This window comes from Corvus kubaryi, unplaced genomic scaffold (genome assembly GCF_017639235.1).
Source record: "Corvus kubaryi isolate FWS band 111438036 unplaced genomic scaffold, C.kubaryi_AGA036_p1.0 37397, whole genome shotgun sequence".
In the NCBI taxonomy this organism is placed as follows: domain Eukaryota; kingdom Metazoa; phylum Chordata; class Aves; order Passeriformes; family Corvidae; genus Corvus; species Corvus kubaryi.
The window spans coordinates 9,925,093-9,953,069 of record NW_024581136.1 but is presented as its reverse complement, the minus strand read 5'-3'; the positions used below and the strand labels follow the sequence as shown (position 1 = coordinate 9,953,069).

Below are 27,977 nucleotides of genomic sequence, written 5' to 3'. Positions count from 1 at the left end.
TGCAAAATGATAAAGCAGAAAAGAAGGAGAGGAAAAGAAAATGGAAAGACACACTAAGCTTTTAGCGTGACTGGGGTTTTCTCAATGCTGCTTAGATTTTTTTTTTAATCATTCCCTTATTAGCAGGAATCTTCGAAGTGATTCAGGATCTAATTTCAGCATTTCAAACTCACAGGTTTATACTGAAAAACCACAGTAAGCTCTTGTAAGCGACCCATTTTTTTTTCCTCTATATTCTCTATCTCTGCTAGTGTTTTCTAAGTCTTCCCAATAAATTATGTATCACAATTTGCCATTTAAAAAATAATTAGAACTCTGAGCTAAACAACAAGGAATATCTGAGAGCAATACATTTTAGAAGAGAAGTGTTTTGCACTTGGGGCAAAACCAATCCCAGCTGCAATGCCACTGAATTATACATATCATCATATTGAGAGCTGCACTTTCAGTGTACTTGGAGTGATTGGGTGGACCTGTGAAGACTCTACAGCCCCATGACAAAGATTTGCTCCAGGAGAACCAGGTTTGCCTCCCAGCCAGACAATTCACAGACAGTCCCTTTCCCATGCCCCTGTGAGTTGTTGCAGTCATAATAGAGGGTAAGATGGGAACCAAGGAGAGAAACTTCACAAAGAAAAGTTACACAGGAGTGGGAATTAATTTTCTGGTGGAACTATTAACTCCAGACAGACAGGAGAGCATGTTCTGTGTCTTCTCCCGTTACGATTAGGCTGTAAACTCACTGGAGTGGGACAGACCTCTTTATTCCATGTTTCTGAATCCTGTGCAACAACCAGCCCTTGGTCTTAGCTTCCCAAGTGCTGAGGCACCACAGACAAGTTATACCCATTGCCCTTCATTCATTCTGTGCATTTTTACTTTGCCATCAAATGCTAACAGTGGGTCTTCCAGAGAGTCATGCCCCTCCCCAGAACAGGTGCTGACTGAAACCTTTGTGCACCATCGGGGAATTCAGAGCTGCTGTACATTACAGGAAATCAAAAGTGAACAAACCTATGACTCTGCAAGCTTGCTATGCAGACAGTGGCTTCCATCCTACTTTCTGCAAAGCAGGATGCCTCCAACCAAAGCATGACTTTCTTGTCTACTTATTACCTAATTCCCATGTCGACCTCAGAGACAGCAATAACTTAGTCTGGGGGAAACAAAATCAGGTATCTTGTGTAAGTAAACAATGCACAAGTCCCAACAGCTGCTTCCCAAACAAAGAAGGTTTAGCATCTAATAAATTTAGGCCTCTAAAGCTGGCTAGGAATATATGGTTGGCTTCAACCCAGCAACCCAACCTCACACTATCCCTACCTGAACAAATGAGGTAGGGATGAGGAAACTCATTGCTGAAGGTATCAATGTAGCCGAGCCCATCAGAAAGTCTCGCATGTTTCCTCAAAATGCTGTCTCACCATGTTTGGCTTTAGAGGACTCTACTCAGCCCTACTTCTGTGCTAATCAACACCAGAAAGACTTTTTCCAGGGGCTGGTTATTCTAAGCCCATTCATTCAAGAGCCCATTGGCCCAAACTCAGGAGCTGGCACAAACCATCCCTAAGACCAGGCTGATAACAGCCTGTGGTTTGATCCAGGGCAGAAGATGTCAGCCAAGACCTCAGCTGTCACAGAGAGATTAAATATCATCAAAAAACCCCACAAAACAAAACTAAAACAAACCCACAGCAATGACATGTTCAGTTACAGCATCAATCTGGGTTCAAGAGGAGGGAAAAACCCCAAACCAAACCAAAAACAAACAAACAAACAAAACCCATTACCCTGGACAATTTTATCTAAAACCAGTCCTAGACTTGAGGGTGTTCTAAGAAGTCCTTGCAGGGCTTCCATGCAGCATGGAAGGCACCCAAGCAATTCATTTATCAATTGGTCTGTGTGAGTGAATAATATCCGTGGGGAATGTTGACCCATTTTTTTCAGAAATCCCCCAAAAAAGGCTAGTGAAAAAAGACACGTACATGCACAGAGAGAGCAAAGCTGTAGTTTAGGGTCTGCTAAGCAAAGAGCAGGGACAATGTGCCCCTTGGTGTGGTCAACAGTGAGGTCCAGGCAGCACAACCTAGGGACCCTCACCCCACAAGGAAAGCTGCAGCAGCCAAAAGAGACTGCCTGAACAGGTGGAGCTCTTCTCAGACATACCCAGTTCTTTCATGGTATCCTGATCTCATCCCTTGTCCTTTACAATGAGCTTGACCCACACTCCCTGCTCCTAACACACTTTATCCACAAATTTTCTATTTTCTTGCCTTGGGGTTTGCTCCCAAGCACAGTGAATTCATTAATTTACTGCTGCAAGACAAAGACAGAGCCACCAGTCATCACAAGGAAAATATCCAAAAAGTTCCATCACCCTGGAGTAGAAACGGTCCAGTATCACCCTTTTACTGCAAGCAGAAACCTTGGATCCCATCCCATTGATAAAATGAACAGTTTCACTCTTACTAGCTCAGACAGAGCTCAATGCCATCAAGCTGTGGCATATTCTGAGGTTCACTTCTTTAGCCACCAGCCATCACAGTGCATCCTTCCCCATCAGCCCTCCCTGATTAACCTTCCTACTCAAGACAGGCACACTTGTTGGAAATAAGCAGGCCCCATTAAACCACCCTCACTTGAATACATGTGTGATCTGGTGCCTTTTAGGATCCTTGAAATGACTAACAAATGTGCTTCCTGAACAACATGGTCTTCCTGCCGACTACCACCTCTTGGTGTGTCCCTCCCACCCTTTATATCGTGTCTCACTACTACTAGAAAGAGATACTTTTTCTCTGCATCTTCTCTAGTCTTTCAGCTGTCAAACATCATTTTTCCAACTCTCTGTTTCTTCTTTTGCCCAAGACCCACACCTTTCCCTCCGCTGCACTATTTGTTCAGAAAATAATGACCACTCATTGGTCCAAGAAGACCCTGTTGGCTGGCTGTGGCTCTGTGACACACTCTGATTTCCTGCAATCCTCATTTACAGGACACTGGTGGTACAAGGAGCCTCAGCACTGGGCCAGAACCCTGTTCTGCACTGCACAAACAGGGCAAAGCAGCAGTCCTGAGCCCCTGACAATGTACCCAGAGGGACACATGCACAACAATGCAGTACCACACCATGCTTGGTATTACCTTTAGGACTCTGATAGCTTTACAAAAAGAGGAAGTTTTCATTGTTAGTAAAGCAATTTAATTTATTTAGAAGCAGTCAATTATGTTTACTGGGCTATGAAAGAACAGGAAGCGTCTGGCATCCACAGAGATCCAGATTGATCTCTGTCTCTTCTTGACAAGCAGCCAGTTTTGAGACCTATCTCGCCAGGCATACTAACACATCCACTTGTTTTCTACCCTGAGCTGCTGGGGAGACAGAGCCTTGTTACATCTCAAGGGAAAAGGGTAAATCCCAATCATTTAGTGGTATAAAACTGACCAGGAAAAAAGATGGAAGACAGAAAAATTGCATAGAGCAACCCCAACTGCTGTCTTTTCAGTGGTCCCATCTCCATGCTCACATACACTTTTAAAGCAAAGTAAGTGCCCAGACAAGAGCAGAATCGCTGCACTGTAAACTTACACAAAGGCAGACGAGATAAGAATCTGGCTATACACTGTAAAGCTATCATAACTACAGAAATGAGAAGTGTATTATTAACTATCACTTTTTACTATGTAGAACTAGAACAAAGTTATTTGAAGCATAAAAATTCTGGCAAAGGGCTGCCATATTTAATAAATCACCAAATCAATTATTCACTGTGAAAATCAGTTACTTACTTTAAATGAGAATCTTATGAATAACCTTATGCCCTTTCATGTCATCTAAGAAAGTTATAAGGGAATTAGTCGGCAAAAACTGCTGCACTTATCTTTTATGTGCATTAAAAAGACCACACAAATACAGGGAACTTCTGCCAACAGAATAGTCCAGAACCCTTTGAAAGGAGTCAGGGTATTGCTGTGGATTTACACTGCAGTCAAAAGCAGAATATGACCCATTGGGGCACCACCTATGACCAGGTATCTGGGTGCAATTCAGAAGCAATCCCATTGAGTCCATGCCATTTCACAAATGTGAAATCAGAGTATGACCAACTCTACACAACCTCCTCTACAACGTGACCTACGTTAAGTATGTACTCAAAGGAACAGAAAGTGTATCTTCACAGGTCAGGAATTATTGCCACAGTTCTCTGTGGAGACACTTTAAAGTGAATATTGCATGGCCTTGCACCAGCTCCCGCTGCTCTTGCTTTTAAAGGTTTGCTGATATGTGACTGTTTTCAGAAAAAGCTGGAAGTCCCAGCGCAGCCTGCTTCCTCCCACCCACAAAACCAAGGCACTCCAGGAGCCCAACAGTGCAAAGTACTTACTGAGCTGTAGAGATATCCCTCAGCGTTCATGGCAACGTATAGACCTGCCTTCACCCCCTGGATTGCCACCACGCGAAGACCCACAGGAATTAGATTGAAAAGGGCTGTGGAAGGAAAAGAAAAGCAAATGTTATGGACACATCACCCTGCATGGCCACTGCTGCTTTTGCCCCAGGGCCAGCCCACCCCACTCCTGCCTCTTCACAAAAGAGACTGAACTAGAATCAACCATCCTGCTTCCAGCCACAGGGAAGGACTGCAGCCATGGAGCTGATGGTGACAGGAAATGTTTGTAAGTACTGGGTTTGGCTGCCTCCCAAATGCCTTAACATACCCATCAGTCTGTCTGATCACTGCCTTTGCAATGCCAAGGGCTCATCTGTGCTCCCAAGTGAGTGCATCGTGATGGCTTTCTGAGGGCCAGCTGAGCCAAGGTAACTGCACATATACAGGACTTTTCCTGTGGCAAACACAACACAACTCAGTTTAGCTCACCCTGAAACACGTTTAAGCCTAATCACACTTTCCTGTATTTGCCATATGCTAAAAGAGTACACAGACAGTGACCACAGCCAGAAGGATGCAAATTAACTTGACTGTGTGCTTGCCCATGTGATCCTGGACTGTCAAGGGAATGAAGAAACTCAAGAAATAGTGCTCCACTCCAGGACTTCAGCACTGCTCCCCATTCAGAAGCAGCACTGGAGAGGACAGAAGAGGACAAGATCTTTCATTATTCAGTTTTACTGCAGTCCTTCTGATTAAAGCATTGCAACCACTTCCTCCTGGTTAATTACTTTATTGCTTGATTCCCACCCAGCAGACCGTGTATCTCATTGAAAGACCCTTCCTATGAGTATATACATTAATGTACTGTCAGGCTTTCCTACATTTCTAACAGCATGGGCTCAAAGAAGAGACTATTATTACCACTGACAGACTGAGCACTGAAGCATTAGCACAGCTTTGTTTCTGCTGAGATTCCTAGATCAAGAGTATTTAGATGTTGCCAGATCCCTTGTGCTTCAGCTTACAAAGAGCTAACTAGAACTCATCCCAGGAAGCTGAAGATACGGAATGATGGGCACAGGGTCAGGCAGAAATACAAGCACAAACACAGCGGAAATACTTCGCTCAAGGTATCTTCCCACGCAACAGCCCTGAAACAAGAATATGAAATGCCACTTTGCTCAGGACATCTACCAGGTGTCTTGGCTGAGCTGGTTTCAAGGTTGTCTCCAAAACACGATCCATAAATTCCAGCACACATGAATATAATTTTTTTCTTCACTTAATTCCCAAGGAAGACTGGAGGACTCCCCTCAATGAGCTCCCCAAAATGGAGGCACCTCAAGTCTAGTGAAAAAAACCCTACTCTCAGCTCCTTCTTGTGCTTTTAAGCAACATATTCAGTAAAACATCAAAGCACGTGCTGAAGGCTTATCAAATCCAGTGCCTGTATTTGTGTTTCTGGGGGAGAATGTCAACAGATGTGTATGGCAAATGCGGTCCAGCCTGAGTATTGGTCTGTGAGTAATTGGAGTCAAGGACAGTGCTACTCTGCTACTGTCCCTAGACAAGGCAAACACACCCCAGAGCAACTACTCAGCATTAAAAGTGTTACCTATCCCTTTCTCCCTACCACGAAGGTCTAAAACCTTCTGCAATTAACAAGTCTATAAGCAATTCCCCTTCCCTATTTCTTCCCCCTACTGAAAAATAGAGCATATTATGGCTAATAATGAAACAAAATGGGCATCATCACTCATTTCCTACAGCCAATTTGTCTTGCATAGAAAACTTGTGACAGATTGTTCAAAGCATTCATTAGGCAGCAAGGTGATAACACTCAGAATTAGTGGTTGCGAAGTTCCACTTGGAAGCATCCACATGTTTCCAAATCTCTTTCCACCTCTACATGCAAAGGGAGCACAGGAACAATACTACAGTGCTATGCTACAGCAGGAGGACCACTGCCAGTTCCCAAACTCCCTGCTGCACCCATCATCATGGCAGAGCATCTCCTCAAATGCAGGGGAGCAAGTGGGCAGGCAAGCACAGGGACACAAAGCTGACATAGGTAACTGGCAACCGAAAGTTTTAGAAAGCAAGTATCTTCCTCTATTAAAAAAACCAGCAGTTTGGGTCAATCAAGATTTTGTAAATTCCCAGAGCTATGTCTGCACTCAAATCTAGAAATACCTTCATAGAAGTTGATACCTTTTATTATCATGCTTCCAAATAAGTATTTCATCTTGGTTTAGAAGAGATTTAAAAGCTTATAAGCTTTATTGTAAGAATGTAAAAACGGGGGGGAAACCCCTCAATCAACCTCAAAAGCAAGATGTCTCATTCTTTGTCAGGAAAAAAAATTCTGATTCATTTGAATCACCAGATTTGAAAACGGGAAAGAGGACTAGCTGTGGTAGAATAGAATTGGACACTGGGTGTGCTGATGTGAAAAACAGAAAAATTAAAAACTGCTTTTAAAACTGTTTCTCAAATGCAAATGGCACATATCTTGTGCCATCTGCTGTTTCATGGAAGGGACATGCTCTTTTACCCCATGGGCAAAAGGAAATAAAACCTGAAAATGTTGAATATTTGTGCCCCTTTTCTTCCATTACATCTTACCATCTTCAACTAGCAGTATTTACGCCTGACCCTACTACTTCTAGCACACTCCAGTCCTAAACCCACGAGTATGTTGTCACTGTTATGTTATGGTAATTTATCAGCTAAATTCTGAATGCATGTTTCACTATGGGTCTAAGTTCTCTACAGAAATGGAAGTGAGGCAAGCTCTGCCCTATACAAGGTGTGGTACATATGCTCAGCTTTAAACAGTAGTAAGTCAGAGGAGCTAAACTCATCTGTAACAGGTGATTTGTTCTCGAGCAAGACATTTGTGTTACACGTGAATAACAAGAACTAATGGAAGATGCAACGAGCAACAGCAGCCTCAGCGCACCATGAGGTGGTGAGGATTAAGACCCTGAGGGGAGTGGGGAAAGCTGCTGAGACGATCAAGAGGCTCTGGTGCAACACATATGAAAGAAGAAACAGAGGGAACTGCATTTGCTTAGCTCGAAGAAAGGAAAGCCGCAGACAGATTCTTCTCAGAGGAACACAATGAAAGGAGAAGAGGCACTAAACAAAAGCCTCAAACAGAAATGAAGACTGGATGAAGAAAATTCTCTGCAAGGAGAATAGTGCAGCATTGGAACATGAGAGGTTATGGAATAGCTCATTCCTGGAAATGTATGAAAGAACTGGACAAGGCTCTGCACAGCTGAAGATAACCCAAGTGGGATGCTGAAATGCAAGCCTCCTTAATCTTTTTGTGCTTCTGGCTGGAAAGCCCCAAGCAATATCCTAGATATGCTGGGCTGTTTCGACCTGGTCAGTCCAGTTCACCTATCCTTTCTGTACTGTCCGTTTGCCAAGGCTTTTCAGATGTTCAGCAGGATTATGTAGGCAGACAAGGAAGGCCACTTGCTCTAATGAAGGGGCATTATCCTGCTCAGCCCACGGAAAAGCAGTAATAATGCAAGCACTGACAGCAGCAGTGAGCTCTGAAAGGCCATTTGAGATCAGTGGAGCTGGAAGGAAAGGATACTGCCCCAAGACGGGGTTCATAGATCACCCTGAGAACACAAACAGGGGCCTCATACACCATGAAAACGCACTCCAGTGGGAAGAAAACTCTTCACATACCACAATGCCAGCAACCAGAGAATGTGCCCCCTTGCTTGCACTGAGATGGCATGTCTCTAACGGCATGGCAGAAGGAACAGATGTCCCAAGTGGTGGTTCCTGGGAAGCTGGCTGGACGCCCATTCAAATGCCATTAGAACTTGGCTTCTGGGTTTTTTTTTCTTTAAGTGAGAGAAGGTGGAAAATAAATGCCATCAGCTTCAAGAACACACATAAAATGGGCAACAAATAATTAACTGAAAAATTGCTTAAATATTAGCAGTTCCTCTTGTATAAATAACTGGGTTTTTATTAGAACTTTTAATTGCATCAGATGTATCTGAGGGACACGGCGTGTCTCATTTTAAACATTTATTTTGCCAGAGTAAACCAAGCTAATTCCTAATGAAAATTATGCATCCTTTCACAATGCTAATTTGAATAATCAGTGTGGGGACACAGGACACAAAGCAATGTATGGAAGATGGTGTTCACCAGTATTTAACTGTGCTAAGATGACTTCTGCGTGGAGAATAGATGGTCATCTAGAGTGGGAAGGATCTTCTCCTGTGGCCCTCAAGAGTGCCCTTCTCTGCTGTGGATGCAAGTTAACCTACCCCTCTTCAGGGATGGAAAAATATTATTTATCTAGTCTTCGATGAGTTTTGCTCTTGCACACACTTCTGACTGGCTGGTCAGGAATCTTCTGGAGAAGTACTTCAAAACAGAAAACAGCAGTGAAGTGAATCTGTAAGCTGTTTACTTAGACAAGTAACTTTTGATTTTCTTCTGGTGAAAAATTGAGATTTTTGGAGGAAGAGAAAAGAAAAAAAGACACTCAGCTTTATTTTGGCACTTCCAAAGTGCAAAATGTGATTTCGTTTTGAAGCCATAACTGGAAACTTCGCATAGTTTATAATGTTCATTCAAGCTGAAGATTTATGGAGGAGACTATGTGGTAAAAAGTTACATAAAATTGAATAAAGCACAGTCCTAATTTCATTTTCAGGAGCCAAATATTATCAGGTTGGATTCTTTCCCTCTTTTGAGATCCCCTGAGATCAGAAGATGGGGAATTCTTTGGCTTCGATCTTCTCTCAAAAACTTGCCTAAACTTTCCAGCTCAGCCCCTGACTTTGAGCCAGTGGCTTGGCACACTTCAATGAGATGCCTCCTGTCCCACCAAGCTGCTGAGACAGGGCTGCCATCTCACCAGACAAATTTACACTCTAGAAGGGTACTTCAGCCCATCTATTTCCAGTTAAAAAGACTGGGTGGAAGCAGCTCTCAAGTACTCAGCACCTGGCCAAACTCATCTCTGACATTCCTGGAGGGATATATACATCACAGCTCTTTGGACAAATTGGGGCCCAACCTCAGCCATGGGAACTCAGGAGGCTCCCCTGAATCCACTGCGGGTGCAGCAGCTTCCCTCATCTCCCCTGTCAGACTGAAATATTGCTGAACTGCTCTTACATTTCTCTGCTGTTTACCTAAATTCATCCCTGCTCCCATTTAAGCCCATTACTTTGTTGTTCAGTCCTCCATGATAGATGAGGGCAATGAATCCCTGTCATCTCTAGCATATCTTCCCATGTTTTTGACAAATAGGCCTCCAATGGGATTTTCTGCAGCTTAAGAACAGCCTAGGTCTTCTTCCTTTAAGAAAAAGCAGCTAATACAGCCCACTGAACTCACCTCATGTGTTGGTGTCTGCCTGAGAGTATCTCAAGGCCAGACACTTCTTGAAGGAGACCTGCTGAGTCTCTGAGAGTAAAAGTGTGCGTGTGGAAGTCCACAGATTCTCCTGCTCCGCACATGAATCAGAAATTGTGCTACTGCAATTCCCAATATTTACTTTGTTCAACACCAGTGTATGAAAAAGGACTAAAACCTGACATTTGCATTTGATACAGGCCACGTTTCTGGTAGATGCAGCCTCTTGGGTCATTCCACAAGGGCTTTGCCAGCCACCTGCAATTTCAGTCACCATCTTCTCACAGCTCCTCTCTCATGTATGGACCCCCAGCAGCAGGGCAGCTCCAGAACACACCATGCTCCTGCTACAGCACCCTGCAGCTTCCTGGGGATGGGGCAAACACCACGGATGTGGGGCTGCAGCCACCTTGCACCCCTGTCCAAGTGCACCTTCACAGGAGAATGTCAATGCCCTGACATGTGTGTTGAACCCCTACAGACAACCTCACCTGCAGCCCAGGCCCTGCCTTCCTGGAGAAATGTCACCTTCAATCCAGCTAGGAGCTTCCTTAAATTAGAGCAAAATGGGTCCACAAATCAAGCAGGCTCCTCCTTTTACAAAGTACATGAAGCTTGCTTCCATCAACCCTACCACACAGATGAACTTTTATTCACCTCTAATAATGACTGGGAAGCCAAATTCCAAGCTGGCCAGGTTAAAAACCCCTTTAGCAGTGTTACAGGGAGCTCCAAACCAACATAGGTAGGACAAAGCAAGACTTGAGTCCTATTCTATTGATGCAATTTGTGGCAGCAAGGATCTGAGCTTAACTGCCCACTTAGGGGCATCACTCTGATGCCTATGAAACGCAGAGATGCTGCTGAAAATATTCTACACCTTTTTTAACCTTTTGAAGAGCTTTGGTATTAACAAAACAACTTCTTCTTAAAAAGGAAGACTGACTACTACTTTGCATGTATTTAAACCAGTGTGGCTCCTGCACATGGCCATGGATTTTAAACTGTGTGGCTCTGGTGCACTTTGCTGTCCAGCACGAACCCAACTCCTTTGAACACAGTTTTGGAAGATGACCTCCTCTGACAAGGTTATTTGATACCCTCAGCCTTTACACCAGCCTCAAAGCACGAGACTTCAGTGAACAGCTGCTTTTCTCCAGCCTAGAAATTCCTGATGCTTGCTGAATTTTTGAGGCTAAAATAGTGAAAACAATTTTCTCCTCTTCTCCTTGGAGAGAGAATTCCCCGTATCCTTTACCCACGTGGCATGTGTATAAATATAATCTTTCTCTTCTGGCAGCAATTCAAATCATGGGTTTTATTCTCCACCCCACCCAGATGGCAGTTACAGAATCGGGGCAGGAGGGAAGAAGATCAGAGAGGAAACATATGAAATTATACTGGCAAGATTTAAAGGGGAAGGATAGATAGAAAGAAATGTGCAGAAAACAGCTGTCTTCCTCCTAATCTGAGCTTTTCAAAAATGAAGCTGCACAAGTGAGACCCACTAGGTGATGCATTTCATTGTAATTGGGTTGCAAAACAGGCTAATTTTTCTTACTGTAGTCACTGTTTTCGTCCTTGGTCCCATCAATTGTACCATCTGGGTGCATCTGCAGGAAGTATTCCTGCTGGCTGAATAACCTTGTCACAATTCCTTTCAGCTGGGGTTCTGCAAAACAAAAATAATAATTATTACCAGATATACTGAGTAGCACAAGACTGAATTTGCTTGTCCCCCATTAAGCCCTGAGTAAATGTAGAAGTGCTTGGCAGGAAAGACAACTTTTGGTGACTCCTTTCAAGCGTGGTTGTAAAATATTCATATACAATACACAGACATACAGGTAAATAAAACTGAGATCAGATGAGCAGGTAAAATGAAATGCATACTTGGTGCTGTAGAAATAGACTATGGAACATCAATTCTCTGTAAGTTACCTACCAAATAGTAGTATTTAGACAGTTGATGTATTTGGAATATGCTGCTTGTTCAGAAGAGTATTTGCTAGCACTGTTGCAAAGAATGTGCCCATTGTTTCTTATTCTGCTTGTGAAGCCAACTACCTTGCTTTTTGTATGGTTGAGTCACTGTCATGCAGTGACAGTTTTATGCCAATGAAAAGCTATTTAAATCACTGGTATTACAGTGGTGTAAACCCAGAGCAACTGAGTGCCGAATCAGGGCTGCATGTGAGTCCCACTCGGTGGGACTTGGGGAGCAAAATTCAAAAAGGAACAGACACAAGACACCTCCAAAACTGACCTCTGAAGCATTTATGGGCACTTCGGACCACCTCTGTTTTAAAATCTTGCATGTTCCCCCCCTCCTGAAACACGCCACACACTCTGGCAGATTAGAATCTTTGTCTCCAACAGGGACCTTTCCCAGCCCGTGTGTATCATGAGCCAGCCATGCCCTGGCTGTGTCTTCCTATTGCCTCTGCAACGTTTTATACCCTCCTGCTGAAGGGGAAAAGGAAAACATGAAAAAAGCAAAACCAATTTGAACTTTACATGACAGAGGTGTCGTGCAGCTTTAACTGTCTCCTCATCACCCAACTGATCAAACACAAACTAAGTGGTCAAAACTAAATTCAATTGTAATCATGCAAGTCTTAAAATTTGTTATAGGCATTGCTGCTGGAACACTAGCGAGCTGGCTGCATGTGAGCAGACACACTCGCTGGATGGAGGAGATCCTTCTTGTGTGACGGGAGGTTGTGGTTTTACATGACCACCCACCAAAAGTAAATAAATAAGACCTAATTACTGCTGGCTCAATGGACAGGAAGGAATCCAGCGTAGCATACCAAAATCTCATCAGGCTCCTGCCTTTCATGCCCCCAGTGAGGCTGTTTAATAAGCCATGGTCGTTACATAACCGTGGTCACGTTGTGTGTTAAGTGCTCCCATCCGGAGCGCCGCTCTCGCTGCATCACTGCACGACTCCCCTTTGGGGAACCCTCGCCCTGCTCTCCTGCACTCACAAGCCCCCCGCAGCAGCAGTGGGGATCTCAGATGCAGACAGGCTGCAGGTGCAAAGGATTTCAGTTGCAGCAATCCCTACGCCAGCCAGGGGAGAGTCAGGTACTTTCTCATAGCTACAAAAGCCACTGAATAAATCAGATCAGCTGGTTTCTATGCTGCCTTAAAAAAGAAGTGATTTCAGTGCAGTGAGCACTGTAGGCTGCAGTCAGGCTTTCTCCCGGCAAGACTCAACGCTGGGACAGTAAATAAGTACAGTTGTACTGGTCCTCTACTAAGAGCTAGTGTTGGTCAAGCCAACACATGTCAAAATGACACTTAGCAAAACACTTAGCTCATTCTTCTTACCTAAATGAATTATCTATTTTGTTGAATGCAGAAGCTTGATTTAACTTGCTTTTCATTAGAAAAGCTCATCAAAGCTAGAGGAAATGAAAAGCTGTATTTTCAGGCACAGATGCCTGCACCACCTTCCTCAAGTCTGTCCCTTTCCTCCCTTTTATCTAATACCACAATAGTAAAGGCACTAATAGACACTCTTTGATATGAGACACCTACATTTGAGTCCCTGAATGAATCTTAGCCTCAATTTTACTCGCTGGTTAAATTTTAATGTTTAAGTACTTTGCACGAAATGGAAGAGCTCCCAGAAGGAAAGATATAGAAGATAGTCCTGCAGTCTGAGGCTTTCTGTATGCTGGAGAAGTGGGGAGGTCTTGTCTTCAAGCTTTCTGAAGAGGAGCAGGGAGAGAAAACAACCCTGACCTTATCTCTTTTCTTTGGAAGATGACTTAGCTACAGGATAGAATTAGAATAGCACCTTTTCCTCCTTCTTTGGGATGAGAACTATATTTCAACCATGCAAATAATTTTGGAAAAGGAAAATCTCTCCCACTTTTACTAAATAGACTACCAAGTAAAACACTGACCAAATCTGTTTATTATTAAGAACTTATCACATTTTTAGAGTTTATCAGAATAGCACCCAAGATTCCCTGATGTTTCCTTGTATCCTTTCTATAGATGCAAACAGAAAGCTGTATCACCATAGCAAATACAGGGTAAAGCCCCAGGGTCCCTTTTCTATTACTGACCTGACAGACACCTGGTCAGCCTAAACAGCTGCCCCCTTCATAATGCCAGCCTTTTCTGAGTCATTGCCTTCCTAGGGACAAATTGGAAGGGAAATCTTGTCTTACATGACCTGGTTTTGCTAAACTTTAAAGCTCACACCCACACTCAAAAGTAAAACTCAAAGGGAGTGAAGCAAAGAGTTCTCAGCCACATACAAAACCACATTCCTCCTGGCCCTAACATAGTCTGAAAGCAGCAGAGCTCCTGTCTCTCCTCACTGCACAGATCCTCTTCTGCAGGAACATCCCTGCCCAGACTCTTTTAGGATGCCCTGTAGCACCAGCAAAAAATGCCTCTTTCAGACACTGAAGGATCAGAGCACTTTGAAGACACACAGTCTCTCCTTCCCTGGTTTCTGTATTTCCGTGGGTCTCTTTCTATAGGAGAGAAGTTGCAGCTGCACCTTTGGGTACCTTTACCTACCTGAACTAAACACAGAAGCAGTGCAGAGAGGTGCACAGCCAGCAGTGAATTCTCTCCTCTAATGCAAAGAGGGTTGGGAAGTTGCCTGGGCAATGGGAGATTTGTCTCACACAGTACAGCCATCTCTCCACCTGAACTGGTCTCTCTTTGCATCCTCAAACCCCAACAGGCTGGCCAGGCCAGGTCCACAGGGTCTAGAAACCATGTGCATCTCTGCAGTGCCTGCAAAGGAACCAGCTCGAACACGAACAGGTGCACAGGTGACAACAGCTGCTGGAGTAGCTGCTTCCCACCAGGGAACCTCTTGTCTTATGTCTGGGCATGAAGTGAGCTACTGGGATTTGCCATTCATACCATAAGCAGTGTGGTTTGAGGCCTACAGACAAAATTTTAGGCAAAGGCAACTTTTAACAAGGAACAAGGATTTATCCATCTTTCCCTCTCACTATGGAACTATTACCTGAAGAGAAAATTGTATAATCACAGGACAGGAATTTTCCTACTAGCCCAGACGTAAAATGTTGCACGTGACTTTTAAGAGACCTACTTTTGTCATATCATATATTTTAACATCACTTCTTTCCATCTACAGAGCAATTTTATCAGTCTTCCAGCACTGCTAACCCTTATGCTGCAGCATTTGTGCTGAAAACCTCAATTTATAGAATGAAACCCCTCAAAACCAGTAAGTCTCCTTGTCAATTAAGGATGCTGAGACACCCTGATAAGTCAGAAGAGAAAGACAATGAAATAGACTGACAACTTTTCAGTTTTGCAATAAAAAGAGAACCACCCTTCCCAGCAGACAATATTGACAGTGCTTATTGGAGTACCAGAGGGAAAAAATACAATAAAACCCCACAACCTTGATACTTTTTTTTGTCTATACTTTCCTCAATGATACTGCTCTAGGCTATAATCGACAAGAAAAATAAGCAAACAGTAAAATAAAGAGAAAACATACAGCACAGATAAGCAAAAACTCTGCTCTGAGCATTTCCTTTCTATAATTCATACAATGTACCACAAATCAAACTTAAACCTACTCCCTAACCTCAGCCTTGTACAGCAAATGGGACTCAAATCCTCTTGCTTTTAAAGGCACAATACTGCATAACACACTTGGGATGAGCCTATTCCTCCCACTCAGGCTCCTCCGTGTGTGCTTCTATTCTGCTGTAGAAGCAGCTTTCCCTGCAGAGATGGAACTGAACTAAGATGGACAAGACTTCAGCACCAACTTAGTGTCTCCCTAAACACAAAGTCAAGCACTTCAGAATGGATTTAAGAGACGTTTTTGCTGCCTTAATCCCAAACTACTGACTCAACAGAAGAGACTTCCATGAAGCTTGTACTCCCAGTGCAGACCCCATACCACCAGGTTTCCCATGCAATATGCAAAGGGATATTTTTATCCCTACTTTATAAGCAATACTGCTATACTTTAGGATGCTTTCCTTAAAGATCCTATTCTAGTTGCTCATATACAGCTATTGAGGGCTGGGGAGTACTGGAGAAAACTCAGTGGACTCTATGCAGGTGCAGTAAGCTCAATTCCTTCAAATGTGGCAATTCCAGAAGATGCAAGGGAAGATCATGCTCAGGAAGCACCACAACAGGGACATGAGAGTGCAGAACAGAACAATAACACAAAGCAAGACTAAGCTGTAACTCTCCTAGTCTGCAGGATCTGCCAGACTGGGCACTTTCCCTACAGCGAAGACACAGCTGACACCTAATGACCCTTCTTAGAGCAGTCATCCACTAACAACTCACTGAACATCCCCTGAAGGGCATCTTGCTTGGTTACCCCTTCCACAGGCCAAACTCACCATTTCTGCCTGTCCTGCTTTTAACTTTCTGAGCCCTTTGGCACAGCTGAGGGTAACTAAATCATGATCTGACTGCTAATCTTCCTGTCTCTTCTTAAATGGTAATCTGATGCTGCCATTATTCACTTCTGCTGTCCTGCTGCTGAGCCTTGAAGTCATCTCAGTTCACCATGAGCTGCTGTGCTTCCTGCCTTATTATGCAGCTACACAGTGATCTTCATCCTCCTGGGGCTTGCCAAGGACATGATAGTTGCAGGGTGCTCACATGTACTTTGTTTGATCTCCAGGGACACACTCACTGAAAGCCAGAATATCATGGCTGTATCACCTGCTCTGCAGTCACCTCCCTCACCCTCAAGCTGCAGACATTGTCGAAGATATCTCCTGTGTGCTATGGGGAAAGGAGAAAGAGCACTGACAGAAATACCCCTCTTTAATGATCTTTTCAATCAGATCTCCTACTTAAGGTGAGTAAGCAACTCACCCCTTAACTGGAAAATGGAGAACACTCAAGTGTAATAACTCCCCTTAATGCAGAGAGGAGCTATGAGGTTATACATTAATGCAGCATTTAGCAAAGCCCCACTTGAGGGCACCAACTCTTGTTTATTTCCACCAGCGAAGCAGCAGCACTAAACCCCTGCAGGAGGAACCCCACTCTCTTATCATCATTGCAGGGTAGCTCAATTTGCTCCAAACCCTGACCTCTGGAAGACCAAAGAATAGGGCACAACACCCTCTTCCAGCTGCAACTCCACTATGGAAGGCAGTCTACTATAGTCTCATTTCTTGTAACTCACAGAATGCCCCTTATTACGGCAACACAATGGCCTGAGGCTGCAGCAAGCCAGTCCCCACTTTGCCTTGGGCTGGGAATTATAAAAGCACTCAACACAACCCTACTCAGAGAAGTCACCTTAATCTGAATTCTCCAACTCAATGGCACAGAACTCAGAGGAGCCACTTTTCAATGAACTCTTAAAAAAGATGAAGGGCTTAGTGACCTTTGAGGGATTTGAGCCACTGGCTCCAAGGATTCTTGCAATGCACAGCAATGCTCTTAGTTGGCAGGCAAGCCTCTACTTGAGGTTACTGGTGCAGAACTGCTTCTAAATCTAATTCAGAAGTTACTGTGCTGGGTGTCAGTGGTACTCAGTGTGGGTTATGGCATAAACTCTGAAGCTCTTGGGGTTACTGCTCTCTGCACAATGAGCTGTCAAATAACAGAGGACTCTGCAAGCTCAGATGGGAAGTAGCCATTTTCTATCCAGCAACCTGCAATAAGGTACAAGGAAGGTACCTACTGCAGAATTTCCACAGGTGACTTGCCCATTTGTTTGCTCTCTTTCACTGCAGCTCAGTGCCTCTGTCTGGTCTTAGCATAGCAAGGCTGTCAGATGCCAGCAGCAGGCTCCCACAACACTCCCTCTGGCACCTCCTAAGGATATTAGTCTGGTGAGGGAGAAAGCACCTCCAGCTCTCATCTGAACCACCTCGGCATGCTGCTGACTCCCTTCTGTGCCTGTGCAACAGTTTTGCTGAGGATGTGACTGCAAACACAGGAACTGTAATACATCTCAGGAGCATATTTCACCTAAATGTTCTTCAAACATTTGTTTATTGCAATTAAACATTTTAGCCTGGAATTTACACATTCCATTATTCTTATTTTCCCCTATTCAGGCTGCAGCTGTCATAATGGGAGGTTGATTTATGACTCACCTAACTAGCACTCAAATCCTTAGCACACCAAACCCAGCATGCAAGTCAGAGCATAAACTGCTCCTAATTTACTTAGATTAACTCTGCATTTTAAGTGCCACTGCAGAAACCGCAGTTCCCCTCCCCTAAAAAGGATGGCTTCCAGAATACTCGATAAGCCAAATTTTGCAAACACAAATTCTGTAGACAGAGAAGGGCACTGAAATCCCTCCTTCAGAAGTACAACATTAATGAAGGCTTGTAATAAATCAGCACAAAAATCAGGAAGCTCCATGCAGATTACTATGGTGACAGGCATCAGCACAGAACTCAGGGATGAAAAGCTGAGGGAGATAAATGTTGGGGTTATTTTCCCAGCCAGGAACTGCCAAGTTCTCCAGGGTGTTTGGAGTTAAGATGAAGTAATTTGGCTGTCTCAAATTAAATGCATCACTGTCGACATTAAGTTTAATAGCTCAACTCCCAACAATGATTCACTGTATCCACCCAAACTGGGAAGCTCAGGAATAACACCACTTGCAGCTGTGACAGGAGCTGCTGCCCTTGAAGACCCAGAGTGTGTTTCCTCTGGCCAAACACCCCGACCCACTCTGCCATGTAGTGACCATGGCTCTAAGTCTTCAGCAGATGTTGCACATGGCTGGCTGTGGCTGTACCTGCAGTGAGTCACGCACAGAGCAGGTCAAAGCATCGTGAGCCACGCGCGGGGATCCTGGAGGACATTCCAACTGTGTCATGCAGGTGCGGAGGTGGGAAATCCTGTTGCAAAGCGCTGAGCGTTTTCAGCTCCCACAGGAGTCACTCAGTGCACAGAAGTGCACAGGCAGGCAAGACAGTTATTTCCCAGCCTCACAGTGTTTTTCAGTTTCTGTTGCTGAACTCAGCAAAACTGTTCGGAGCTGAAAGACAGGTATTCCTTGAGGAAGCCTACAAGCAGGTAGCCAGGATGGCCTGGGCAATGCTGTCTGTAGCATCCTGAGTAACAGGCAGGGAGAGGGCCATAGAACTGCAGAGCCTAGGGAGGTGAGTGACACGGGAGCATTTGTGTTTATTTGGATGTCTCCTCAGGCTGCCTGCACAGACAGCCAGTCATGAAGGGTAACAATGCCCAAGCATTATGGGGTTCTATCGCAAAGCAGGCATCCAACGCCACCTTGCAAAGCCGCCATGAACCCCTTTAGCTTAGATACAGCCCTTTGGCTTAACACACTGGCACATCACCCAGCCTGTGAGTAGGATGGAGAGGTGTAAACAGACTTACTGACACCAGGAGTTGCTCACGAGGTCTGTGGTTTTGGTGGCACCAAACAGTCCATCCCAGCTCCTTTCCCAATGATGCAGAATGAAGCCTGTACCCAGCTTCAGTTTAACATGATTACAGGGATAGTGTCAGCCTCCAATTACAAAGCATTCATTTGGAGAATAAAATGGCTCTGGGACAACAGGGCTGCATGGCACACTCATGTATTTACTCATCTCAAGTGTGAATCTCCACCCAGGGCTAATAACTACAGAGAAACAACTGGTGTTTCCAGGATGCATTACATGAAATAACAGGCTGTGCTGGCAGGGCTGGCCTCTCTGTTTGAAGGACGTGCTTCCAAAAATGACATTTCCCTAACTCAGAGGGATGATGGGCTCAAGCTGTTGACAGCACCCATCAAAGCAATCGCCTCCTGTCACCATCAGTGAGTCACTAGAGCAGAATGGCACCTTGTAGGCAAAAGGAGCATCCAGAGAAGTGATTTCCTTTCCTGTGCTGGTGCCTGCCAGGAGGAATAGTAATTAGCTCTCCAGCATGGAGCACAGCTGCCTGCCTGCACCCCTCCATGATGCCTGCTTTGCTCTTACAAACATGAGTCCCTCCAGGGAAGTCTTATTTCTCACTTGCAGAGTAGGTGGAAATGATATGACTGCATCTCTGTGGCATTTATGCAGGCCCTCCCATATCCAGGGAATCAGCTTCACAGGGATGTTAGTGCAAGTCTGAGGTAACGGGCAGAGAAATTAGTCATATAAAGCATTGAAAATTGGGGGTGCCACATGGAATCACAGCTCCATGTCTGTGGATAGTCTTAGCACAGCCTGTGGATGTCAGAAGGTAGAGAAGTCACCCTGCAGCTCACCCACTCTCCCAGATCTGGATCCCATGTGACAGCCACCTGAGGTCAACCGCTCAAGGATACTGAGGTACAAAGTTGTGGGTGAGTTTTCCTAGAAGGCAAACGCCAAACTAATGTACATGACATGAGCTACCCACTCTGCACCAAGGACAAAACAGCCATCACAGCACTGCAGGGCCAAAGAGGAACCCAAACACCAGTGCAGGTGAAACAGTAGGACAGAAAAGTGGATGAGAAGTGACGGCCAAGCTGTTATCAGGTATTTTGGCACAGAATTGCTGACTACCTCTGGGTAAAACTGTCTAGCTGACTATTTTGCTGAAAAGCTCAGAGTAAGAGTAGATAAAGCTATACACAAACTCCAACTCACTAGCAGAAAAAAAGAGAGAGATCTGAAAATAGTGCAAGTTTTCATTTTTTCTTTTGACACAACTTTTACCTTGGAAATTTAATGAAAAAAATATTAAAAGAGCCAGAGATTAAATCCAAAGTTTCATTTTGAGTACAATGAAATACTGCATTAGGTCTGAATCCTCTTCTCCCCAGAAACTTCTTTTATTTGACCAGAGAACTAAAAAAATCAATTCTTCATACAGTTCACTCCCAGGTTTGTCTCTGCCTCCCCCAGGATGCGGTTTATGTTGCTTTGTTGATCCAGTGTGTTTTAGCAGCAGACAAAATTTCAAAACATTTCCCTTTCAAGAGAGCAATTTTCTACACCTGTATTGACTTGAGCTCTGACGATAAAACCAAAGCCAGGCAGGAACAAAAGGCATACAGGAGATGTACGGCTGTTCCAGAATTTATGCAGGATGAGCTTTTTCAGGTAAAGGAATTAAAAAAATGAGAAATTTAATGCAAAAGAAGTTGTAGCTACAGCTCCAAAGCTGTCATTTTCCAGCACAGTCAGTGCCTTGGCTACTGAAGGTTAAAGCTTGCTCATAAGTATGGATAGCAGAGCATACAAGATGTATTATTTATTTTGAGGAACACCCTGCAATTATTCCTGACATATTGTGTAATTAGCCAAAATTACAGCATATTCACCAAGAGTGAAACAGAAGATAGCATAAATATTATGTATGAGCCCACAGTCAGTGAGCACATTTCATCTGGCTGCAGACGTGTCTCATGAACCAACCAAGCGTGGTTCCCTGGCCCCCTGGGCTGTGCCAGCTCCTGAGCCGACACCCACAAAGGGGAAGAAACACTGGGAGTAAAATCCTGATTTTCCCCATGCCGGTAATCAGAGCTCAAGAGCTGCGGGAGGATTTAACAAATGGGAACAGCCACACTGCAGAGCTTTCAGGATGACTGAGCCCAAAGCCCACACCAGAGAAGAAGGGATATATTCCCACATACATTATCCCAAGAGAGGTGGAAAGGCGGGCTTGGAGGATGTCTGGAGAAGCTACTTGCTAGGGTTTGCTGCCTGGAGCTGACAAAAGGAAAAACTGAAAAGCAGCTCTGACCTCTTGCCATACTTGCAGCACCTCTTGGCCTGCAGTTTCCCAGAGAGAGGATTTCCTACAGACCTACATGTCAGACCCATCCTAACAACTTGTCTGATGGCTCAGAAATCCTGGGGAATGTTGTGGGAGTGCTCTGCTGTGTGTACATTTAGAAAGACTTTGTTTTGTTCTCTTAACTCCAACATACAACATAAAACTTCTTGCCTGTTAATCACATTTCTTCCTGGTTTCCTACAAAGATGTGGTTTGGATATTTGTACATTCTACCCAGAATTTGGTCCGTGGGAGGATGTACAAAACAAGTTTAAGAACATCCTTCTAAGGAATGCATATCTGGACTCAGCATAGGACTGAGGCTGGACTAATCAATAGTGGGGGTCCCTTTCAGCCCTGCTGCTGGATGACCATGATTTGGTGGCATTTATCACATTCTGTATTCAAGGCAGCCCATCACTAACAGTGCTCACATGAGCAAAGCAGACACCATCCCTGCTATTCAGGCCTGCCACAGTGCTGGGATTTATGCTATTCTCAGATGCTACATCTCTTCACTTCCCCTATCAATCCCGCAGGCCTGAAATACTACAGAAACACGAAGAAGTCCCTCACACAAACAAAACATACTATGGAAACAACCACATCAATCTCCCATCCTGCTCTGAATGCCTAGAAAAGTAAATTCATTAAAATGGAAAATGGACAGAACATGCTACCAAAAAGCACTGAGCAGAAATTAATCACTTCAGATGCTGTTGGTCTCAGGGAGGGCACCTGGTCCTACCAACACCGGCTCACAGAAGTGCCCTGAATAATCACTGGATGTCAACTCAGGGAAAAATTTGGGTCCCAGTGTCATTCTGCAAGCTTTAAATAGGCCTAAGTGATAACATCCTCTTTTGCTACAGTACTTCTCCTGCAATCTCGCAGCATTTTCCAATGGATGAGCATGTGAAACTCCTTTATTTAACAGGTAATGAGCCTGTGATGTGGAAAAATTAAAGCTTGAATCAGTCAGGTTCTATTACAAGAATTTTTTTTGCTCACTGCACTAATGCAGCTTAAGCATTCCTGTAGCAGTTTGGAAGCATTTTTGACTCAAAATTATGATGTTACTAAATTTCAACAAATCTTACACAACACCCAAATGCATAATGAAAATGTGCTGCTTGTGCCATTCTGGTCTGAAACCTTATACTTCAAAGAGCAAGATCATGCTAAAAATGGCCAAAACTCCACATCACTTGAAGTTCTTTCCTTTTGCTTTGTGAAAATACACCTTTTTTAATCTGCATAATGATTTTAATTTTCCATTAAAGCCAAAGTTTCCTTCGAACTAATGAAAACACTCCAGGTGTGAGAAAGCCGTCATCCACTTTGTTCCATCTAAAGCCCTGTTTTAAATAATGATGATGTTTTATTGCTCATCTCTCAGCACAAACACTTCATTTCTGGTATCAGGTAGCCCTCAGGACTCCAGTTAAACAGGCAGGTTCACCTGCCACCCAAATGCTGTCTTGGAAGAGACCTGAAATCAGTGAGCTCCCTCTCCAGGGATGAGCGTGCTGAGGATGACACAGTGCAGATGGAGTGAAAACAGAAAATGTGCCTCTCCAACAGGTTTCTGAACAGACCTCCTGCTCCTCCAGCTCCCCAGGATGGCTCAGAGAGGAGCTCTCAAACTTCACCTGGTGCTTGCTAATCATTCAAGAGCTGCTATTGGGCTGTAGCTCTAAAATACTAAAATTTATTTAATGGAAAGTAGGGCTGTGTTACTGAAGAAATAGGAAGAAAAACAGAAGAAGAAATGTTTATGGATGTGACAAAGGTAGGAGTGGCACAGAATGAAATTAAAAGAAAGCCAAAAGAAATATTCAGAAATGTTTCATTACTGATGCTGTGTGCCTGCCAGCAGGCAGAGCCCGTACTGACGAGCACAACACCACACTATAAAAGCCAGCAGAGAACTACTGGTTACACCACACATTCTGCCAGCCTTTTTAGCCACCATCACAGACAATCCCCACGAGAGTGTGATGCTGATCACCAGAGAATGACCGCAGGGACGGCTGCAGATCGATACCAGAGGCAGCCAGTGACTCACTCCGGCTCCGGTTTCAGGAGCTGGGCCAGGGAAAAGCACCAGCTCCAGAGTAGGTGGATCGTCCAAGCCCCTCACCTGCCAGCACCTGATCCCTGCATCTCCTGCAGCCCAGTGGCTCCCGTCCGCAGGGAACCCTTCAGCAACCCGACCCTAAGCTGGGCACTGAAAGCCAAAACCAGCTGTCTTTTTGCTAATATCTGCTGCTTCTCAATGTTCTGGAAAATGTGGACTGGCTTTTTGCAGCCTGGCTTCATTTGCAGCAGACCCAATCACTTGACCTTTTGCAAACAGTTTTGATTTGGGGGATGAATGAAATGTATTTATTTGGCAGCTCAGGCAACATGGGTGGCAACTGCTAGGCAAAGAAACTAACTGTGCAGCCAGCAAGGGGAGGGGACAGCCAACTATGCTATTCTAGATAAATATCAATTAAGTGAGCATGTTCTATTAACCCCAAGACCTATCTCTTTTGTTCCTTCATTTCAATCAAAAATGCTTAAGCATCTCAAGAAAGGAACATTTCAGGGGGATTTTACCTTTATCATAACTGCAATCGGGTTTCAGCTGGAAAAGAGGCACTAGTAACAGAATTACATTGCCTCTCTGTGGTTATTTTGCCAGTTCACAGCATGTAGCTGTCCACTGGATGTTAACACATGCCCTTAACAGAGCAGGCTGCTAGAGGGAAGGTGAGACAGGAGTGCACACAGCACCCCATGGATGCTGCTGTGGGATGTGGGAGAAGCTCTGTGCCCTCCATCACTGTAGTGACTGCGTCTAGCCCTGGGTCTTCATCCTGACATACAGCCCCCACCATGAGAGGCAACCAGCCATTTTCTGACATCTAAAGATGAAGTCATGCACTCCAAGCAAGAACTATTATGCTGAGAAGGTCCCAGGAAGAAGGACAGGGAGCACGGGCAGGTGACAGCATAACTGTTCCTCTCCTTTCACCACAGCTGCCCACCTTCTGGCCAGTGAAGTGCCACAGGTCCACAGCTGAGAGTTTCTCTTCAGGAACACAGCAGCGCCAGCCAAGCACCATCAGAAATCGAGTTTGTTTTTGTGCTCAGTAACACTGAAAGACGAGAGGGCACTGATGCAAATCAGACTGAATTGGACAAAATTCCACCTCCCACACAAAACTTCAGGTACAACAGGTGCACGTGCTGCCAAGAAAAGAGAAGAGCTGCTACTGCTACCTTGCTATTGAGACAAGAGCTCAACAGTCTCCCAAATGTAGAGCTCTGCCTAGAGCAGCAGAACCCCAAGCAGCATCTCCTCAGTGGGTACCCCAGCACAGCAGAACAGTCACCTCCTTATGACAAACCCAAAGCCACAGAGCAGATGTAGGAGCAGAGCTGCACAGACCATGATGCTGCTGCTTCTAGCACTAACCTTCATCTCCCACTACAGCCCACTCCACAGGGAAAGGGCAGAGAGCAGAAATGCCCTGAGGTGCTGCATGGAGTCCCATCACACCAGCAACCAGCCAGCAGCTCCTCCCAGAAGACAAGGGCTCAGGACTCAGGCCACCACCCTGCCTCCAGGTTCATGGCTTTGTTCCTCTGTCACCTTTAGCCAGGGCATTCTGGAATGAACACAGGACAGCAGAGGTGTTTGACAGGTGCCAGCTTGCACCCAGGTAAATTTTCTCAGCAGCCACATAAGCTCCATCAGGGTGTCAGAAAATCTCATTTCAGTGCTCAGAACAAGCACAGTTATTTGTCTAAGCTGCAGCGTGGGGGCTGGAAAAGCCAAAGTGAGTGGTCTGCCTGAACAGTGAATCCCACAGTCGTGTTCCACAGCTCTCAAGAAAGATGCCTTCTGCTTTACCATTTCAGAAATGTGTTATAGCTGCTATTTTCAGAGGTACTGTTAAGAAGCTGTAGCCCTACAGCCCTGTGACCGTGCTGCACAAACTCAGTCTCCGCACTGACTCCCTCAAAGCACAAACCCCTCCGTTCCTGCAAGCTGGATGAGAGGCACCCATGAGTGTGTCTGTAGTTCTCCTACAGGTTTTAATAGAGATGCAAAGTAAAACCAGCCTCTGGAAAGGCCGAGTTATTTCAGGACTCTGACACATGTCAGAACAGGGTGAAGATAAAACAATAGATGTAGTAGCTTACTCCATGCTCAGAAGGGATAATGCATTAACATGAAGAATCTTGTGTTAGCTGGGGAGAGATGAACCACACACTGAACAAGAGAACAGAGTACAAAGGCACTGCTTCCTGGTAGACTACAGCCTGTACAGCCCAGGCACAGAGTAGATGACTTCAGTACAGGTCACATCTCAAGACATTTCCAAGATTAAGACACAACAATAATGCAGTCATGGCAATGACACTATGACAGCATACAGAAACGTATCTGTACTCAATGGTTAGCTCTTTATTTAAAAGTTAGTTCTTTGGAGCTGCTTTCTCTGACCTGTTCTTCTCTGGGCTCTTGGTCACCCCTTCTGCCAAGCCATGGAGTTTACAAATACGAAAGGGATATCAATCTCTTACATGTTTTGCTTGATAAAATTCTTCCTTTGGTTTTAGTAATAACAAATCACAGCTTGGTTTCAACTGTGCAGAAGTAGAAAATCCCAGAAATGATGTGCACATAACTGTTCAGAAGGATAGATCAAATGAAACAAATGTCAGAGGGATGAAACAAATGCCTACCTGGCCACTGTGGTTCATGGTATTCCTGTTTGGGGAGGGAAAGGAAAGAAAGCAGATAAGCCCAAGTATGTTTGCACTTGCTACCTACCACAAAGAGACTCATGATTATGTTTGTCTTTTAAACAGCCTCGTCAGCTCCCATAGCAGCTCTGCTCTCCTCACTGCCCAAGTGAAGCTGATGATTGTTTTGGTTAATAGATAACTTCTCTGTTAAAATATGTAGTATCTGGGCTACTGAAATTCTAAATTTGCGCTGAATTCAGCAAAGCAAGGAAGGAAGAAAACCTTGTCTCCATTTTGGTATTTTTTTGGAACTCAAGCTTTTGGGTTTATATTTCAAAGGAACATTTCATTTAGAAGAAAACCTTCAGAAGAAAGAAAAATACACATATAAAAATCTTCCAAATGCAATTGCACCCTCCCCGCCCCCCCTTTCCCCAAAAAAAAGACCCAACAGCTGTATCAGTCAATGGTAAACTGATTTATATGGATCTTTCATGGGGAAGGAAAATAATCACTCATCAAACACTTTTTGCCCTGACTCTTCCATTTGGCTGGTGACGGAGGAATCAATCATTTCTATTGCTCTAATGGTGAGCCTCTGCTGGCTAACGATTTCCACTGCTCTCACAAGCACAGCTACCCCTGAGGCCATGGGGACAGAAGATATCTATCCCTCTCAGAGCTTGGATGACTTCCATGGATTTTCTTGGCATCAACCACACTCAGTCCAGAACTAGTACAAAGTGGCTTACTGATGGACATGCTCGCCCATAAGCTGTGTTGGGAAGCAGGCTGGCAGCTGAGTTTTCCATGCTCTGGAGAAAGCCAGGAACCTGCAGCTCTTCCCCAGATTTTAGAGACGGAGAGCTTGGGGCTGCTATCTGGCCTCCCAGTAACCGAGCGTAGCCACGCACCATGACAGCCACCACATCTGCAAGTCACAAATGTGTGCGATACCACCCTCAGGGATCAACTGGATAAAATGAAACCCATCTGCCGAGCTGTCATGAGCTGGAGGGAGCCTCTTCCTCCCTCCTGATTATTTTGGCATTCATTAGCCCGAGTAGCGCAGAAGGAGCTTACAGCACCGCCGGCAGACCTGCGACAGACTGCCCCAGCCAAGGAGGATGGATGCTTTCGAGGCTGTGCCCTTCCCCTTGGTGTTATCCAGGCTCATGTCTGGCTGGAGACTTGGCATCCATGCCCTTATCTCAGCTAGCACTTCTACAAGCTCTTGCTGTCTAGGTGATGCCATATTTCCAGCCATTTCCATTCCTGTCAGCCACTTCTTAGATACAGGACACAGCACCAAATTCTGCAGAGGAGCAGGCAGAAGAATGTGATGGACCCCCTTGGCTGGGCACACACCCAGACACGCATGGACACACTTACAGAGAAGAGCGGGGATCCAGACGAAATCATCCTGCAGGGAGCAGCTATGCCCTGGGTAATGCAGCTGGCATTTGGACAGTAGCAACAGAGGGGACAAATTCTACAGGTTGGGCAGATATTACAGCTGTTCTGAGATGTACCACTCCATAAAAGGAGGCAAGGACTATGAGCTAAAAAGGTGGTTTTTACCCTGAGCTTCAATTATCATTTTCACCCTGCATGAAATCAGAAAGGACTTCAGGATTTAAGTCCGGGAATTTAACAGCTTGCAGATGACAGACTTCTCAAATGTTTTAAATAAATCTCTGAATG

The 27,977-nt window shown here is 44.7% G+C and overlaps 1 protein-coding gene across 3 annotated transcripts in view; it reads right to left on the bottom strand.

Annotated features, from left to right (window-relative positions):
- The window catches only part of FGF12 (fibroblast growth factor 12), a 221,343-nt gene that overhangs the window by 67,022 nt on the left and 126,344 nt on the right, over positions 1 to 27,977 (bottom strand). For all 3 annotated transcript variants that reach the window (XM_042041829.1, XM_042041830.1, XM_042041828.1), the window contains 2 exons: positions 11,362 to 11,472; positions 4,389 to 4,492 (listed from right to left, as the gene is read on the bottom strand). In XM_042041829.1, coding sequence (XP_041897763.1) covers positions 4,389 to 4,492; positions 11,362 to 11,472 — 215 coding nt within the window. The remainder of the gene's footprint in view (positions 1 to 4,388; positions 4,493 to 11,361; positions 11,473 to 27,977) is intronic.